This window comes from Biomphalaria glabrata, chromosome 15 (genome assembly GCF_947242115.1).
Source record: "Biomphalaria glabrata chromosome 15, xgBioGlab47.1, whole genome shotgun sequence".
In the NCBI taxonomy this organism is placed as follows: Eukaryota; Metazoa; Mollusca; class Gastropoda; family Planorbidae; genus Biomphalaria; species Biomphalaria glabrata.
This window is the reverse complement of record NC_074725.1, coordinates 32,128,256-32,147,668: the sequence shown is the minus strand read 5'-3', so window position 1 is coordinate 32,147,668 and position 19,413 is coordinate 32,128,256. Positions and strand designations below refer to the sequence as shown.

Genomic DNA, 19,413 nt, shown 5'->3' with positions numbered 1-19,413 from the left:
CCGGGAGGCTCGACCTCTTTGGGGGCCACTTCATTTTGCGTAATACTAAATTTTTAATGTAATAAAACACTCATTTCGGGCCCCTCTCAAGCGGGGTCCGGGGGCTTTTTTAAATTCCCCCCTCCTCCCCCCATCCTAGCTACGCCACTGCAACTGGTCCAGATAAGCGATAGGGTCATAGCGTACTGAGAAAGCTACAAGCAGGAAAAAGCGCTAAAAAAAAAAAAACCATTGATAAAAATATTTCTAATTGCACAGATTTATTATTGTTAGTCTAGGTTTAGATCTATTACAATTTAATTACATGACTGATTGATACAATGACACTCAATATAACCTTTTCTACAAAGCTTATATCAACTCACTCTGTCTGTATGTCTCTCTGTTAGCGTGTCTGTCTGTCTGTCAGTCAAAAAGTGTGTAAACGTTATTTCTCCCACAAATAATCTTAAACCCAGCTGAAACAAAATTATTCCTTGACACAGACAAGACATGAATCAGTCAAATAAAAAACTAAAAAGCCAGTCAATTAATTAACGGTAATTATTTCATTTGATACCAACAAAGGAAACATATCCTTCAACATTCATAGATATGGCTAATTTTGTTGGGTTTAGTCCCAAATAATTGTTAACGCTATTGGTCCGACGAGCATTCTCCGATCAAGCTTCTTCTTTAATTAAACAAATATTTATTGTACCTAACAAAACATGAATCAATTTTTTTTAAAAGTCAATTAATTATTGGCAAATGATTATTGTGCTTGAGGTTGAATAAGGAAAATAACTTGTACATTATTGATAGATACAGTTTGGAGGGCGGAATTATTCCCCTTTAAATAAGCTTTGTGTTAAAAAAAAAAGATTTTCTTTTTTATATTTGCTTGCTTTAAAATTTATTTTTCTTGTTGTTTTTTTTTAAACAGTAAATCTAAAGTATATATTGTGTATTTTATTTATTTTTAAAAGTAACGTCTGTAATATATGGGGAGAAAATACCTATAACCCAGGGGTTCTCCACCTGTGAGTCGCGACCCCCTGGGGGTCGACTGACGATTTGCCAGGGGTCGCCTCAGACGATCCAAAATATGGGATTGATATTGCCTACTCTTTTATTGCTGTATGTGTGTGTGCGGGGAGGGGGCTCGCGGCAGAGTGGGGGGATTGTGAAAAGGGGTCGCCGAACATAAAAGATTGAGAACCGCTGCGTATAACCTATAGAGATTCTATAAGAATCAAGAAATATTATTGTTATTATGTTACTTCTTACGAGACTCACATAAAGACGTAGATATTATTTCTGTTCAAAGCCTCGACGGCAGCATCACCTACGTGAAGGATGTGTTTGGTCAGTCAGCCATCATGCCGACCTACTTACTGGTCATCGCAATCTGTGACTTTACCTACCTGAACGCAACTACCAACAAAGGCAAGGAGGTACACCTCTTGTGACTGTGTCTCTTAGACCTGCAAGATCAGAATGATTGGAAAGCTGTGTGACGTAACTTTTTCCTTCGATACTTTGTCGTATTTTTCTTCGATACACTGTCTTCGATACTCTGTTTCGATACTCTGTTTTAAATACTTCATCTTCGATAATTTGTCTGTAATTCTTTGTCTTCAATACTTTTTCTTTGATGATATGTCTTTAATACTCTGTCTTCAGTACTCTGTCTTTACATTTGTCTTCAATACTTTTTCTTCAATACTTGGTCTTAAATACTTTGTCTTCGATACTTGTCTTTGATACGTTGTCTTCAGTACGTTATCACCAATACTTTGTCTATGGTGTTTTGTCTTCGATGCTATGTCTTCGATACTCTATCTTCGATACCCTGTCTTCGATACTTCGATGTCTTTACATTTGTCTTCATTACTTTTCTTTAATACTTTGTCTCAGATACTTTGTCTTCGATACTCTGTCTTCGATACTCTGTCTTCGATACCCTGTCTTCGATACTTTCAATACTTTTCATTAATAGTTTTGTATCCGATACTTTGTCTTCAATACTTTGTCTTCAATACTTTGTCTCCGATACTTTGTCTTCGAAACTTGTTTTTGATACTTAGTATTAAGTACATTGTCTTCAATACTTTGTCTTTGATACTTGAGTCCACCCAGCTCTAATGGGTACCTGACATATAGTCCTAAATGCGCAGTTCTTTCCCTTAGATAAGCTTCTTATTTTAAAAAATGATTTTTTTATAATTTGCTTTTTTAACATGTTGTCTTATTTATATTTATAAGAATCAAGACCAATAATAACGAATAAACATGTATGTTAATTCTGACTGATTACATGCATATTGTTCTTTCTTCAAAGTTTCGAACCTACGCCGTTCCGGCGCTTGTAAACTCGACCAAGTACTCTCTGGATATCGGAGTAAAAATTCTAGACTACTTAGAAGAATTTTTCAACATTTCCTACCCTCTTCCGAAATTAGGTGAGTCTAACTGCTTTCTTAACGGAATTTAGTGTGTTAGGTATTTAGCAGAGGCATCATAGTTGACGGACTTTGAACGCGACATTTATATATACATAGTTCGTCCATCGTGGTTCGATGATGACCACTTTTGTGATCCAGGTGGCTGAGGGCTTTGCACTGGGATTTTATGCCTCCTTGTGTGGATTGTGAGACCTATGTGAGCCCGGAATGTTCGGCTGCACACTGGACAGGTTTATTCCAGCTGGAGCTAGTGTCATCGGCCTTGCTTTTCTTCTCTGGCGTTCTTCTTCTGCCAGCGCTGTTCTCTTTTCCTCAGCAACCTGTGCGCCAGTTTGCACAGCGCGACGCCATGATGCTCTGTCACGGATGGTGGGGTTTGTCTTGTTGATGTTGGTATTCGTCAGTTGGTGTTGGGAATTCAAGGTGACAACATCGTGTTACTGACAGAGACTCCATTGTGGCCTTTATGTATTACACTTCCTTCAAGTTATTGACGGTCTGGACTTAGTGCTTCGCTTGTTCTTGTGATAGACTTTGTGTTGTTAGCTCGAGATCGCAAGCAATACACAATAATACAAACAGAGGCGTTTGGAGCGAAACGTGGGCTCTGGGCAAGGTACTTTATTGGCGCCCCCTGCCTCCATTTATCATGAACATCACATAGAAATATAGGCGCCTCTCTGGGTGTGGCGCCCCCCTTAGAGTAGCCCCCTTGCCCCCACACACTACGCCTTTGCGTATAAGACACACAAACATCTTCTGTGTAATCTATCGAAGCCAGACAGCCATCATACAACTACATTACAAGCGTATTACGAGTGTCAGGTTCCTGTCAAAAGATGCACATTTTTTCTTTGCTTATGTAGTTATGTTTATGTAGCTTTATTTCACTCCGGGGTCCGTGGGCAAGTTTTGACTCTTTATACCGGTCATTGCACCTTGACCCACTTCTAATAGGGGCCCAAACTGGCTTTTGTAAGGGAAAAAAAAAGCGAGTTGCAATCTTCGGACTCTTAAGATTCATCATTATTATATTTATATTTGTATTTATATTTGGTCGTTGTGGTGGTCACATGACACCATCGCGAGTTCTGAAAGGGGGAGCTTTACTTTTACTTAAGATTATATTTATATTCTATTTATATTATATTTATATTATATTTATATTATATTTTTATTATATTTATATTATAATTATATTATATTTATATTATATTTTCGTTACATTTAACTCAAGTTACATCAAACAGCTAGACGCCAAGCTATTCCCAAAGGCATTTTTTACAAAGCTTATACCAACTCACTCTGTCTTTCTCTCTATCTGTCTGTCTGTCTAGCAAATTGTTTGAATCAATAAAAATTAATTTACCAATTCGACAAGCAATTACTGGTAACAAATTATTTTGTTTGATACCAACATGGGCAATTAATCACTCAATATTCTCAAATACGGCTAGATAAGTAAGGAAGGTTTAGTCCCCTTAGATACTTGAACATGTTTATTTCTCCCAAACCCATTGTTGCATTAAGTTAAAACACCAAACAACTATTTATTGTACCCAACAAAACACGAACCAATAAAAAAAAAATGAAACAATCATTCAATTAATTATTGGTAAATAATTATTTTGTTTGATATCGAATAAAGGAAATAACGTCTAAATTATTGAAATATATTGTTGTAAATGCAGAGTTCTTTCCCTTAAATACATTTTTTTTTTAAAGGATTAAAAAAAAATATTTTGATTGTTTTTTTAAAGTAGAAAACTAAGGAAATGGGAGATAACAAATAAATAATTTTTTTTTCTACAGACATGATTGCTCTTCCTGATTTTGTATCTGGAGCTATGGAACACTGGGGTCTCATTTCATACAGGTAAGTGTTAGTGATAGATACCCTATGTGTAATATATAGACATTAGGTGCTATATTATTTACATTGGAGAGAGTTCCTGGTAGCTATTGAGACAGCCGAAGAACACACTGTTGTGGACTGTCGTTGACTTGTAGCACCAAACTTCTGGTAGACATTTAAACCGCTGTAGACGTATTATATTTTAACTTATAAATTTTGAAATAACTTGAATAACTAACATCTTTGGGAGAAAAAGCTAAAAAAAAAACTTTTATATCGACATAGACTAGTTTAACTTGAGATAAAATAAAATCTTATAATTGTAGAACAAATCTAACGCTCAATTACAACACGTCTTTACACTCTGGCATCCTGGAGCCGTCTCACGTACCTGAGCATAGATTAATTATAAAATAATTTAAATAAATTCTTTGTGAACAATACCATAATCAATACTAAAATCTTACAAATAACTTGTATCACAACATAAATAAAGTAAGGGCACATAGGCACACATATAAATATTGTAGACTTCAGCAATATATGGCCTCCTTCAGTCACAAAGAGACTATGAATCATCTCATGGCTGATGAAATGCCTGGGCATTAGCTGTGGTCTGAACCATGTCGCCCACACATTAGTTTCACCCTCTCCACGCCGCTGATGTATCTAAAGGGTCGATACAGTTTGGGATCAGTGGCGTTACAGGCTCTGTCAGGGGCAGCACTAAATGCTGCAAACCTGCTAATGGTCGCCGGCTCCTGATGTTTCCTCAGTGTTGGCTCCAGAAGCTTTTCCCATGATTGGGTAGAGCTGCAAGGCAGCAGAAGTTTGAATTCAGGGTTTTTTTTTCTTCAATGGTAAACGAGCCCCTCTTGCTCGAGCCCTAATGGTTCAAGCACCAGTTACTCGCCTTCGCTCCTTCTTCTGTTAGTGAAAACATTTCCGCCGAACTCAATATCGGAGCCACACGTGAAGGCAAGGAGTTGGACTTGTCATAGGCTATTCGAGACACTTCCGGAAATGACAACCTTGCGGTACCAGACTTTAGTAATAATATAACATAAAATGGTATTCTAAACAAAATCTAGCTCACTTCAAAAACATATCTTTTCACTCTGGTAATCTGTAGTCGTCAGTCTTACTTAAGACCGCTGACGACAAAGCCGCTTCTCTTGCATCATTCACACTGCATAGCTAGCCTCTTCTCACCGTCACCATAGAAACACATTCAAACATCCCATAACAATATAACAAAAGTTAGGGGACAAAGTAACACCTGAAATAAAGTTACTGTTGAAAACGGGCGTAGAAAAGAGAATAGGAACCGGTGGACCACAACTTTGTCTGCTTCACATGTTGCAATTTATACAGGTCATAAGAGGTTCAGAACAGCTACGTGAAACTCTCACTGGTCCTTATCTGAGACATTGACAAAATCTTCTTCCTATTCTGGTTAATAGTATTACTATCATTACTAAGCTTATATTAACTCTGTCTGTTTGTCTGTCTGTCTGGTACGCTTTTTGTTTACAAGTTATTTCTCTCATATATCTATTTTCGAATCACATTAAAACTTTACATAATTATTTGAGGTACCTAAGAAAATATAAATCAATGAATAAAAAATTAATAAATTAGTTAATCAAATATTGGAAATTAATTACTTAGTTTTCGTATCCGGAAGAAAAAGTAAGTAAATGCTACTTATTGAGTATGTGGCTGTATATTTGGAGTTATTTCCATTTTGCACACGTTTTTCGCCCACGTCCCATTTTCGGATGAAGTTAACATTTTGTATAATTATTCATAATCGATAATATATACACGGCAATTAAACAATTAATTAGTTAATAATTTAGTAGTATTTAATTGGTTTTGTTTTATATATAAAAAAGGAGTTTATGCCTGCAGTATTGAGATATATGACAGTGATTAATTCTTTTTTTTTTTTTTTATTTAGAAAAAAGGAGCTTGTGAAAGCAGTATTGAGATTTATCGCAGTGATTTTGCGGTTCTTCCACTTAAATGATCTTTGTTGTTTTTTTTTTTAAATATTATGCTTGTTATTACCAGAGTACTTAAGTTTTGTCATCAGTTTTTTTACTAATACAAAACCTTGTTTTCCCCACAGTGAGAGGGCGCTGTTGTTTAAAGAAGGGGAGACAAACGAACGGGACAAAGAGTATGTAGCTATAGTTGTGTCCCATGAGCTGGCTCACATGGTGAGATGTGATTTGCAAATAGTAAAATATTGAACTAGGCGACCCACGGCGTAGCATACACCGCTATTTTGCTGGGCCGGCCTTAGGCCAAAGAAACCTCTGCGACCGCAGTTGGCCCAGCACTTTCATAGGTCCCGCGCTAATTCTAGATGTAAATTATTAAATTAAACAGTTTTATAACTTATAACAAACTTCCCGCAGCCTCCTGATTTACCAGGAGCTCCTGGAAATCTGCTGAAATTGCAAAATATACGAAAAAAGTCCTGGAAGTCTTCTGAAATTATTAAAATATTTTTAAAAACGCATTCAATGCTCCTGAAATATATAGACATAATTGAATCTACGTAAGGTCGTCGCGAAGTGGGCGACTGCTGTCAATCAAAACAAGAACAGAGCGATACAAAAACTCGTTCGTACCTCACTCGGTCAGACTATATCACCCCCACTTATTGATCAGGGAACATGAAACCAAGATGCCTGTGTGTAGTAGCTGAATGAACTCTTTATGTTGTGTCTGTTCTATTTATGTGTATTTTTCAGTTCTGTTGTCTTTATATGAGAAAAGAGTCCTAGAAATCACAACAAAGGATCAATAAAGCAGGCTTAGCCTTAGTCATTTTGGGGTATCATTCAATATGGAAAACGCCAATCCTACGCGCGATAAAAAAACGGCATTATACAATACCCGTAACTGTGAAATATGGTGAAAGAAGTTTCTCGCGCCTCATACTAATGAAGAATTACTTGAGGTCAACAATTCTCGTAGATAGATTGAAAAATTTGGTAATTCTTGCTATTGAGCGTGATCTTTGTAGGAAATATAATTTATATGCTATACAGTATGACTTCGTTACACGCAAGGCTCTTAAAGTAATTCTGTACGTAATAAGGAATGAATAAAATACGATTTAAATACTAACTCTTAATTTTCACTTATTATCCGTATCCCTACCCAAACTTTGCCCACGAAATCCGTTTCGCACAAGGCCTTACAATGGCTAAATCCGGCTCTGCTTAGTGACGTGTGAATACAGAGTATATTACGTGTTCTCCCCCCCCCCCCCTTTTTTTTTGTTCGCGCTAAAATTACGTGGGAAAACTCTAATCCGACTTGCAGAAATAAGAGAGTGATCTTTCCTTAACTTCTTGATGTCCAAACTGTTGAGCCATGTAGAGAATTATATATAGAGATGATATTGATATTGAGTTGATCAATTGTAGTCAAACTGAATTTCCCTTTGATTGGCGCAATTTCATTGGCGCAGATGGTACAGCCTCTAGAGTAAATATGATGAGATGATACTTCAGCTCATGATTTAATGTTATATTTTTGGTTAATAGGTAATGACCTAAATTATGAAAATATTCGTCTTTCACTCTGTTCTTTACTGATTTTTTCCCAGTAATCACAATTTCTTGTTGATGTAACACACTTTTTGTGTGACCAGCTTTATGCTGAACACTCTTACCCTAATTTGTAACACAAACTGATTATACTTAAAGAAATGTTTCCACAAGATAGTTGGTACTGACATAAGTAACCGTCAATTTTCACTTACAAATCTGTGAGTGCTTAAATTAAATGAAATCTAGAAGATTACTGTGATTATCTAGGCTTAAGGTAAAATACAAAATCAAATCAATAATCGTACATTTTAGCCTTTACCTTGTAAGGCATTTTGAAACGAAATAATTTAACAAATTTGATATCAGTAGATGTACTTGGCATGACTGGAAATCTAACAAGCAAAATTAAAAAAAAGCAAAAAAACGTTTTAAAAAATTGTAAGTTAATAGCAGAGAAAAATTAATAGTAAAATAGCCTTTTTTAAAAACAATATTCCCTAACACAGTCAATAAATATTCATGCAAATCTCAAAAAATAGGCCTATAAACAGGGCCGGTCTTAGGCCACTGCAACCTATGCGGTCGCAGTGGGACCCGCGCTTTCATTGGTCCCGCGCTAATTCTCGGTGTAATTATTAAATTGCAAAATATATACGAAAAATTACTGGAAATCTCGTGAATTTATTAAAATTTATTAAAATCTCCTGAAAACTTAGGAAAATCTCCTGAAAACTTAGGAAAATCTCCTAAACATATACACAATTTTCATTTGTGGGTGTCATTCATTGCGGAAAACGCCAACACTTAGTAAAGAATGAATAAAATTCAAAGTTGAATTTATTTTCTTATACAAAATCTTAATTTTCACATACTATCCTTATTGCCACCCAGACTAGGCCCCGCGTCATCACTTTCGCATAGGGCCCCGCAATTGTTAGGACCGGCCCTGCCTATAAACAACTAATAGTATTTGATCATCATTGTATGTATACTTCATTATACATCCGGATGTGGCCATCACTTACTGTGAGATTTGTTATTATTCAATGCAGTGGTTTGGCAACCTGGTCACCATGTCCTGGTGGGATGACCTCTGGCTGAATGAAGGCTTCGCCAGTTACGTGGAGAACCTTGGAGTGGACCACGTGGAGCCGGACTGGAAGATAGTAAGACCTAGAGCTAGTTATATACATATATATATCATGGGCGTAGCCAAGGTCCCCCCCCCCCCCGAAATGAATTTAGCGACTTATTTTTTGCTTTGATTTTGTTTATTTTAGGTGAGATTTTTAATACTAAACCATCACTTGCCCCAGCACAACCAAGGGGGTTTTGAGTTTAAAATCCCCTACCCGGGGGGGGGGGGTTGTTGAGTTTAAAACCCCATACCAGGGGTGGTCGAGTTTAAAACCTCTACCAGGGGGGGGGGCGAGTTTAAAACCGCCAACCAGGGGGTCGGGGGGGGGGGTGGTGGAGACAAAAATCGTCCCCAAAGCCCCCCCCCCCGAAAAAAATCCTGGCTACGCCCATGATATATATATATATATATATATATATATATATATATACGTTATGTAGAAATAATACATGTTAAAATATAACATAAGCGAAACATTGATGCTGCTGATACGTTATAAAATGTAGCACCAGCGCAAAGGAGGTAATATCATTTTACTTGGTTATCTCCCGTGATCTTATTTTCCAGTTTGATACTTACGTAGTTCAGTACATGTACACAGCTCTAGCCAATGACGGACTTGTGTCATCACATCCGCTCTATGTCCCCGTCAATCATCCTGACGAGATCAACGAGATATTCGATTCTATCTCTTATTCGAAGGTAAGCTGTAGATAAATTTGTTTGGAATCGTTGTTTGTTATGTTCAAGTAAAGATAAGTAGTCGAATCTGTATAATAATCGCAAAATGTCACTCCCTGGTTTATGCTTGTACCGATCAAGAGATCTCAAACTATCTAACGGATTCGTATACAATTTCGTACACATGTTCCTTTTTATCACTCTTAAGTAAGACACGGTTTTGACAGATTCGCAACCTCAGAAATTACAATTTTAAAGAAACTATTACAATTAATAAAGAAACTATTACAATTAATAAAGAAACTATTACAATTAATAAAGAAACTATTACAATTAATAAAGAAATTATTACAATTAATAAAGAAACTATTACAATTAATAAAGAAACTATTACAGTTAATAAGAAACTATTACAATAAAGAAACTATTACAATTAATAAAGAAGCTTTTACAATTAATAAAGAAACTATTACAATTAATAAAGAAACTATTACAATTAATAAAGAAACTATTACAGTTAATAAAGAAACTATTACAATTAATAAAGAAACTATTACAATTAATAAAGAAGCTATTACAGTTAATAAAAACGAATTGATATATGACAAAATAAATTTGCGAGGAACAGGTAGAGGACGTTTAATTGAGACTATCGTTTAATGCATTTTTTTTTCTCTAAGTGATGGTCTAAAGCAGTGTTTCTCAAAGTGGGGTACGTGTATCCTCATGGGTACGGGAAGACTTTGAAAGGGGGTACTCGTTGCATTTCATTAACTCTGCTGATCTTTTAATTATGTTTATTTATTATGTTCTATTAATAACTTTAATTGGGAAAGGGGGGGGGCGAGAGATACTCAGCATTACAAAAATTAAAAAAAGGGGGTACACATAGGTCAAAAGTTTGAGAAACACTGGTCTAAAGAGATGTGTGCGGTGTTTAATACTGTACATTTCTTGCCTTATGATTAAAGAACGAACTGGAGTCGTCTCCCCTATCTAAGACCGCTGACGACAATGCCGCCTACCTTGCATCATTCACGACCATTCGCTAACTTCTACCGTCACCATAGAAACACACAACACACACATACACACACACACACACTCCATAAGACTCAGTTATTTACCTTGTGACTTGAAATGTCGAGCGTTTTTACATGCTAGGAATTATTATAATACTATCGTACAGTCACCCATTAAGTGTACTTATTATTATGTGAATGATGTAAAGGTCATTTGTTAAAATGTTTGTTTGTAAAAAATGTTTTACATGTTTCGGATGTTCCTTCAGAGTTGAAGATAACTACTTCCTAGTCCAAACCTCCCGCAGGACGACGGGGGATGGGAGCGGGCAGGGTTTGAACCCGAGACCATCGATAAATCCGAACGACAGTCCAGCGCGCAAACCGCACGACCAGGCAGCCATCCTTACTTATCCTTAGCCATGTTACTTTGATTGACGGTCAAAAAAAAAATTCATAATTAAAAAAAAAAAAAAAAGTCTTCACAGGAATTAGAACCCAGGACCGCCTCGGTTCGGAAGCAAAGCAATTAACCACTCGGTTACAACGCCATCTTGACACCTGTATATACAATATTAAAGCATTAAGGCTGTTTATATGCAAACATAACCATTGTCCGCTGGTGGTCGATTAAGATTTTATTTTCGACGTCAGCGTCTGTCCTCGGCAGCGGATTTTCTTTTGGTCTCAAAATGTGTACCCCGCGGCCCTTCTGAGTGACCTCCAGCTGTCTCTTTCTGAGGCCGCATGCGATCAGGTGTTCTATTCTATGTCAGCTAAAGCAAGTTGGTGCCTAAAAAAAGTAAAGTTCCCCTTTCCGATCTTCCGATTTATGAGGGGCAGATGATGTAAAAGGTCATCTGTTTCTGTGGCCTACGGTTAACGAGGGTGTCATGTAGCCAGCACGACGACCAACCTCCTTTACTTTTCACCAACTAATGTCAGGCACCCATTAGAGATGCGTGGACACAGAGGCGCCCAAATATCTCGAAGTCAAAAATCCAAGTCTTCACCAGGATTCGAACCCGGGACCTCGGTTCGTCAGCCAAGCGCTTTACGGCTCAGCCTCCTAAGTTGGCGCCTAAGCTGGTCTTTAAAGCGTTTCCGTGGGGCATCTCTATTACTTCGACCACGAACACTGCCAAAAGTTAAAAATCCAAGTCTTCACCAGGATTCGAACCCGGGACCTCGGTTCGTCAGCCAAGCGCTTTACTGCTCAGCCTCCTAAGTTGGCGCCTAAACTGGTTTTTAAAGCGTTTCCGTTGGGCATCTCTATTACTTCGACCACGAACAAAGACTGCCAAAAAACACATAATCAATCAAAAACGTAAGTTCCGTGTGTTCCCAACAATTAACTCTTTCCCTCCGTAATAGTTTTTTTTTCGTTTTGATAATATTATTCTATTTGCTTATCTGTTTACACTATGTTGTGACACGGTTACTGTGTGAGGTCAACCGTGACACACGGTCAAGTGTTGGGTATCGGAGAGTTAGGGGGACTTGGGGGGAAGTGACGAGTGGGTAAACAAGAAGAGAGGGAGAGAGAAAGTCAGCGAGAGAAGTATGAGATCTGTATATAACGTTGCGGTGTATATATGTTATGTTAAAATGTTCCACAATTAAAAGGCACTTTAAGTGTAAAGGCACTTGTTTCTTCACAACTGGCGACTAAATTGAGGTTGCGCCTGTATCGTACAGTACGTTGGTCATCTGTTCTCCCACGAAGCCTGGGTATACCTGCATACAAACAGATGTAATGTGCGAACGCCTGAATTCAACTCTGAAAACAATGCTGAACAAAGTAGCACAGGACAACCCAACAGACCGGGACAAGCTGATCAACCCCATACTGTTCGCCTACAGAGAAGTACCACACACAACAACGGGCTTCTCACCATTCGAGATGCTCTATGGCTCACCTGTTAGGGGACCCATGTCACTATACAGAGACTTTCTAGTAAATAGGAACATAGAACATGACGTACTCACAGGATACGATCTTGTCATCAAAACAAGACAAAATATAATCAAAGCATGCGAAACGGTCCAAAAGCAAGCAAATAACGAGAACCCAGAACTATTGAGAAAGCTAAATCAGGGTCGAAAGTTGAGAACACTACAAGTAGGTGATATTGTCATGGTTCTGCTGCCTGACAGAAATAACCAGCTGTTTATAAAACGGCAGGGCCCATTCCAAGTCACAAAGGTGATTTCGAAGGTCGACTACAGCGTAAACATCAGAGGCAGAGCCAAAGTATTTCACATCAATATGCTGAAGCTGTACATGCCCAGACCATTTACTCTTTCAACGAACGCTAAGCAAGACACGCAAGACAGTCGTAGAGTAATGATGATAGAACCAATAGAGGAAGCAGATGAATTACCCAGTTATTGAAAGCTTGAAACTGTGAAAGATATCGACACATCACACCTCCAGTATACAGTTAAGCAAGATACTCAACTTAACAATACCTACAACAAAGGGACAAGTCCTAAGCATCTTAGGTTTATGTAATTACTATAGACGGTTCCTGGCAAATTTCACAGGTATTACACAACCTCTAATTGAACTGACAAAAAAAAAATGCATGCCAAACAAGGTTACATGGAGCTCCAGACTACAGGAATGCCTGCAAAGCATTAAAAATGTCTTCTCAGACGACATACTACTCCAGCTTCCAGACATCAGAAACCCTTTCTACTTGGCAACAGATGCATCCTCCACAGCAGTGGGAGGCACTTTAATGCAGAAGTGTGATGCAACGCTAAGATCAGTTTACTACATTAGCAGAAAGCTGAACGCAGCAGAACAGAAATACTCCACGATATAGCGTGAAGCTCTAGCTATTGTGTTCTGCATAACGAAACTATCCCGTTACGTGCTTGGGAAATCATTCATCTTACTAACAGATCACGCCCCACTAGCTTATATCAATACAAATAAGCTAGCCAACCAGAGGATTACTAGATGGGCTTTAAAACTTTCAAGACTTCAGCTTTACAGTTCAAGCTATTCCGGGACAAATCAATGTGATTGCTGACGTGTTGACAAGATGTGTCTAGGGACCGCTGGACTTTGGCTCATTCATTCATCAGATAAGGAGAACATTAACAAATACCTTGTAAGATAACTTTAAAGTCTGTCGTGTCAAGATTGAATTAACAGTACGCTCCGTTTTTTTTATATTTTTTTCAGAGATGTGAAATTTGTACTACAATTGAGTTTTTTTTTATGTTTGTTGCATTGATTGTAGTCATAGATGTCCATTTGTTTATAAAATGTTTTACATGTTTCGGATGTTCCTTCAGAGTTGAAGATAGTTTACTTCCTAGTCCAAACCTCCCGCAGGACGACGGGGGATGGGAGCGGGCAGGGTTTGAACCCTCGACCGTCGATAAATCCGAACGACAGTCCAGCGCGCAAACCGCACGACCAGGCAGCCATTTAGGAACTGGTATGAAAGAAACACAAAGTAAACAATTCCCTTAATTTGGAAGATGTAACATAAAGTATTAACTAATTGTGCATTTTTCACCTGACAATGTTGGCATACAAAAGATTATTGTTACATAGAAAAAACTAAATGCGTGTATTTTTTTTGTGTGTGTATATAAGTTGTATAATATAACAGGAAAGCTTTCTGCGATAGTTCAATTGGAAATGTCCCTTGCAATAACATATTATTGAAGATTTATTTGTCGTCATAGGCATTGCCAGTTTTCTCATTTTAGAAGATGCCATTGTATTACATGTCATTGGGTTTTTTTCTTGTCGATGTAAAACACTATTAATGTACACCCAAAACACGATCAAAATTTTTTCTCTGCCCTGGGAGGACAATTGTGACACGGTTACTGTGACACACGGTCAAGTGTAGGGTATCGAGAGTTAGGGGACTTGGGGGGAAGTGACGAGTGTGTAAACAAGAAGAGAGGAAGTCAGCGAGTGAAGTATGAGATCTGTTTATAACGTTGCCGTGTATATATGTTATGTTGAAATGTTACACAATTAAAAAGGCACTTTAAACATAAAAGGACTTGTATCTTTACACACACTATCATTTTATGATTAAACTTCAATAATTATTTTTGTTTGTAATCAGAAAATATTTGGTATTGAATTGTAGGAGAAAGCATACTTTTTTTTTTTTTACAAAACACAAATTAAAGTTTATAAATTCAAAAATCAATTTAGTTTAATGGTGTCCAAATCAACGCTGGCATCGTCGATCAGGAGAGAAAGAGTTAGCATCGTTCTGAAGATGTTCCGACTTTACGATCACTAGTAAAATGTTTTACATTGTTTCGGATGATTCAGGGTTGCAGATAGTTTACTTCCTAGTCCAAACCTTCCGCAGGACGACGGGGGATGGGAGCGGGCAGGGTTTGAACCCTCGACCGTCGATTAAATCCGAACGACAGTCCAGCGCGCAAACCGCACGACCAGGCAGCCATCCACTTTTGTTGTCCATTGTCCACTGTTGTAGACACATACGTACGTACGCACTAACGAAGTCCTTCTATTCGAAAGGAACTGTCTTTAATCTCTATGGAAGCCCAAAAATTCAGAGAAACATAATGTTTTTGTTGGTGCGTTTACCAGCCGCAGGGCCGGCCTTAGGCCACCGCAGTCTATGCGGTCGCAGTGGGCCCCGCGCTTTCATAGGCCCCGCTCTAATTCTAAGTGTACATTAGTAAATTAAACCATAATAACGTATATAAAATAACAGGGTTTTCGCGACCTCCTGATTTTGCAGGGCCTCCAGGAAATCTCATGAAAAGGCAAAATATACGATAAAGTCCTGAACTTTTTTTGAATTTATTCAAATCTCCTGAAGAATAGACGAAATTGACATTTTGGGGTGTTAATAAATAAAAAGTGGCATTGCGAGCTTTCATTTGATAAAAATGTATTGTAAAGACGAAAGTAGGGCTATTTTCTAATTGAAAAAAAAAATAATTTTGACATTATGCTTATCCCTACCCAGACTAGGCCCCGCGCGATCTCTCATAGGGCCCCGCAAATGCTAGGGCCGGCCCTGACCAGCCGACAAGCTTGAATTCCTTTTGTAACTGTTTTCTTTTTGTACCACCACGTGGGCTAATCAACGCAAACATTGGTCCTGTACATCATTCAGTCATTAAGTCCTGCGCCATTGTGTATAGCAGCGGTTCTCAACTTTTTAAGCTCGGCGACCCCTTTTTACAATATCCCACTCTACCGCGACCCCCCCCCATACACACACATACAGCAATAGAAGAATAGACAATAACAATCCTTATTTTTGATGGTCTTAGGCGACCCCTGGCAAATCGTAAATCGACCCACGAGGGGGTCGCGACCCACAGGTTGAGAACCCCTGGTGTATAGGTTGAAAGGTCCAAAGGAACTATAGTACTATGACAGCTTTTTCCAAATACATTGATAAAGAAATCTTTTTTTTTTTCGTAACAATCTGTTTATTCAGTACTGAAGAGATGACATTGCCAACAACACATAAGACACTAACCTAAGTTTACGGTTTACACAACAGTTCACGTTAAAATTGTTCATAAACTGTCCAAACTTGACGATCACTGGGTTGTCCATTGTCCTTTACTGTAGAGTGTAGACCAGGGGTTCTCAACCTGTGGGTCGCGACCCCCTCGTGGGTTGAGAACCGCTGGTGTAGACGAACGAAGTTTTTGGGATTCTTTAAGAAGGATCTGTCATTATTTCCTATAGAATCCCAAAAATTGTTCCTGTACATCACTCAGTCATTAAGTCCTGCACCATAGTGTATAGGTTGAAAAGTCCAAAGGAAGTTTAGTACTATGACAGCTTTTTCCAAATACCTTGGTAAAGAAATCTTTTTTTTTTTTTGAGTGATTTATTCAGATTATACTTTCACTTACAATGACAGACAAGACAAACAGGTTAACGCAGCGGTTCTCAACCTTTTAAGATCGGCGACCCCTTTTTACAATTCCCTCTCTGCCGCGACCCCTCCCCCCCCCACACACATACAGCAATAGAGAGAGTAGACAATAACAATTCATATTTTCGATGGTCTTATGGGAACCCCTGGAAAATCCTCCATCGACCCCTAAGGGGGGTCGCGACCCACAGGTTGAGAACCCCTGAATTAACACATCCACATCCAGACCATATAATACTGTTGAACAGTCAAGGTTATTGAGAAATTGTATATAGTTCATGTTCATTGACACTGTTCATTGTAATATGTTCAGAAATTGTGCAGACTTGACGATCATTGGGTTGGCTATTGTCTTTTATTGTAGACACAATCGAAGTCCTGGATATTTGGGATTTCTTTCGAAAGGAACTGTCTTTAGTTTCTATGGAAGCTCGAAGATTCCAAGAAGCATTCGGGTTTTTGACGAATGTAAAAAGCTTTGTTCAGAAATTGTTCATAGTTCTTGCGTGTCCTTTTTCCTGCCTTAGTCGGATGAAAGTCCGCATACATTTTAAGCCATACAATCCACATGTGCTTACATCTCTTTTTTTTTTTTTTTAAATATATATATAGATATCTATGTAATTTTTTTTCATACGATAGAATAAACTAGTACGGTACATATGCATTAGCAAGCGAGACAAATCAAATACGGTCATATAGAGTTAAACAAATACGAAAGATAAAGGCCTACAATATTACTACATTAATTATTTTTTTTTTTTTTAAAGGAAACCTCAGAATTTGCACTATTCAGTTTTAGCTTTATCATCATAGGAATCCTTTTGCCTCTTTTCTTTGCCTCTTTTTTGGGCTTTATGTGCCTCTTTTATGGGCCATCTTGCCTCTTTTGTGGGCTTTTTTTATATTTCATTCAGAGATGTGAAATTTGTACTACAATTTATTTTTTTATGTTGTTGCACATAATGTCGGCAGGAGGATGAAAAAAAAATGTATTTAATATCACGTTGTCATTAATAAATATTTGTTAAAAAATAACCTTTTAAGCTCCGCATAATTTAAGACTGAACAATTGAATTATGTAGAATTACGCTTAATGTTTATACAGAAATATTATTTCTTCTCTTTAGGGTGCTGCTGTAGTGAGGATGATGAGTCATTTTCTGGGCTTTGATGTCTTCAAGAAAGGCTTGACAGTAGGAAAGAAATCCAATTTTATATTTATTTTTGTTTTTTTTTAAACCCAATCTCATATACAGTCAAATCCGGTTAATCTGACCAGCCGCGTAATCGGACCATATTCAAAAGAGATCGTGGGTGAGCGCGGATAAGTAACAAGGAAAATGAAATTATACTTTTAAAAGAAAGTTTATAATAAGTGTAATCGTATCAATTAGTTTGGATCAGTCGTGTAATTAAATATGTAATAAAGTTAGAATTAAGACTTACAATTACAGATCTGTGTGATTAGAAATACTTGACCAATTGTTTTATGTTTTTTTTTTAGCGTTGTCAGGGCTGTCACTCTTCTGAACCAGTTGGGAAAAAGAGGAGGGCGGGAGAGATGGTTAGCGTGGTCGCTTTTTAAATGCATTTAATAAATAAAAAAATAAAAATTCATATGAATTCGAACTCGAGGGCTCAAGCCGCCTCAAGCAAATACACTTATCACTGAGAGTGTACAAACTTCTTACCAGACAGACAAGGTGGATATAAAGTTCCCCTTTCAGACTTCTGTGATCTATAGCTCAGATGATGTGTCCTACAGTTAACAGTGTCATGCGACCAGCACAACGACCAACTGCCTTTACTTTTCCCCAACTGATGTCAGGTACCATTTAGAGATGGTTGGACTCAAAGGCACCCATAGATCACGAAATAAAAAAAATCCCAACCTTCACAAGGATTCGAACCCGGGACCCCCAATTTGAAAAAAGGGCTTTACCGCTCAGCCACCTCGCCCCCAGAGCGGATATAAGCTAAGGAAGAAAAAAAACTACTAGTCTAAGAAATTTGGAGCTTCATGAGGTCGGAAAATTATGACGAATTTGTACCTAATGACGCTTATAAAATTTTGTTGGTGGGGAATTTATTGGGTCCAGACATCAAAGGTATCGTGTCATATCACAATGTAATCAATCTTTAAATGTTGACTGGAATTTAGTAGAGACTTTATAGTAAACTTTTATCAAGTCACTCTGTCTTTGTGTCTGTCTGGTTAAAAGTTTGAACACGCTATTCCTGCCACACCCTTTCGAGGATCAAGTTGAAACTTTATGCAATTATTCATTAGCATAGACAACATGTATCAATAAAAAAACAACAACAATTAGTTCATAATTACTGGTCAACAAGGGAAGTCATTCATTATTCACAGTTATGGTTAACTGTCGTGTTCTTTTTCCGATTAAATAATAGTATATGCTATTTCTCCTACACCCATTCTTGTTTTATTGCACCTAACATAAATCTATTTAGAAATGAACCAAGTAGACTATGCGTTTTCGATAATTAATTGTTATTAGTGAAAGTGAAAAGGGGCAATAACTTCTACATTATCGAGTTGTAAGATTGGAGTTCTTCTCCTTTGATAAGCTATGTTTTTTTTAACTTAGTCATTGATTAACATGCAAGATTAGGTTAATCTAGGGGCACGCGTAGGACGTAATCATCTTCTCGTCTGAAGTAACGTCTATATTTTATAAGATAAGATTAGATTATACTGAGTACTTTATACTTTTACTGATCAAATATAATAATTTCTTTCTGTAGACTTTGAG

General features: G+C 37.6%; 1 protein-coding gene across 1 annotated transcript in view; it reads left to right on the top strand.

Annotated features, from left to right (window-relative positions):
- Positions 1-19,413, top strand: part of LOC106074934 (aminopeptidase N-like) — a 75,487-nt gene that overhangs the window by 15,766 nt on the left and 40,308 nt on the right. The window contains exons 6-12 of the mRNA XM_056011820.1: positions 1,310-1,436; positions 2,324-2,444; positions 4,260-4,323; positions 6,437-6,527; positions 8,927-9,040; positions 9,580-9,714; positions 17,764-17,829. Coding sequence (XP_055867795.1) covers positions 1,310-1,436; positions 2,324-2,444; positions 4,260-4,323; positions 6,437-6,527; positions 8,927-9,040; positions 9,580-9,714; positions 17,764-17,829 — 718 coding nt within the window. The remainder of the gene's footprint in view (positions 1-1,309; positions 1,437-2,323; positions 2,445-4,259; positions 4,324-6,436; positions 6,528-8,926; positions 9,041-9,579; positions 9,715-17,763; positions 17,830-19,413) is intronic.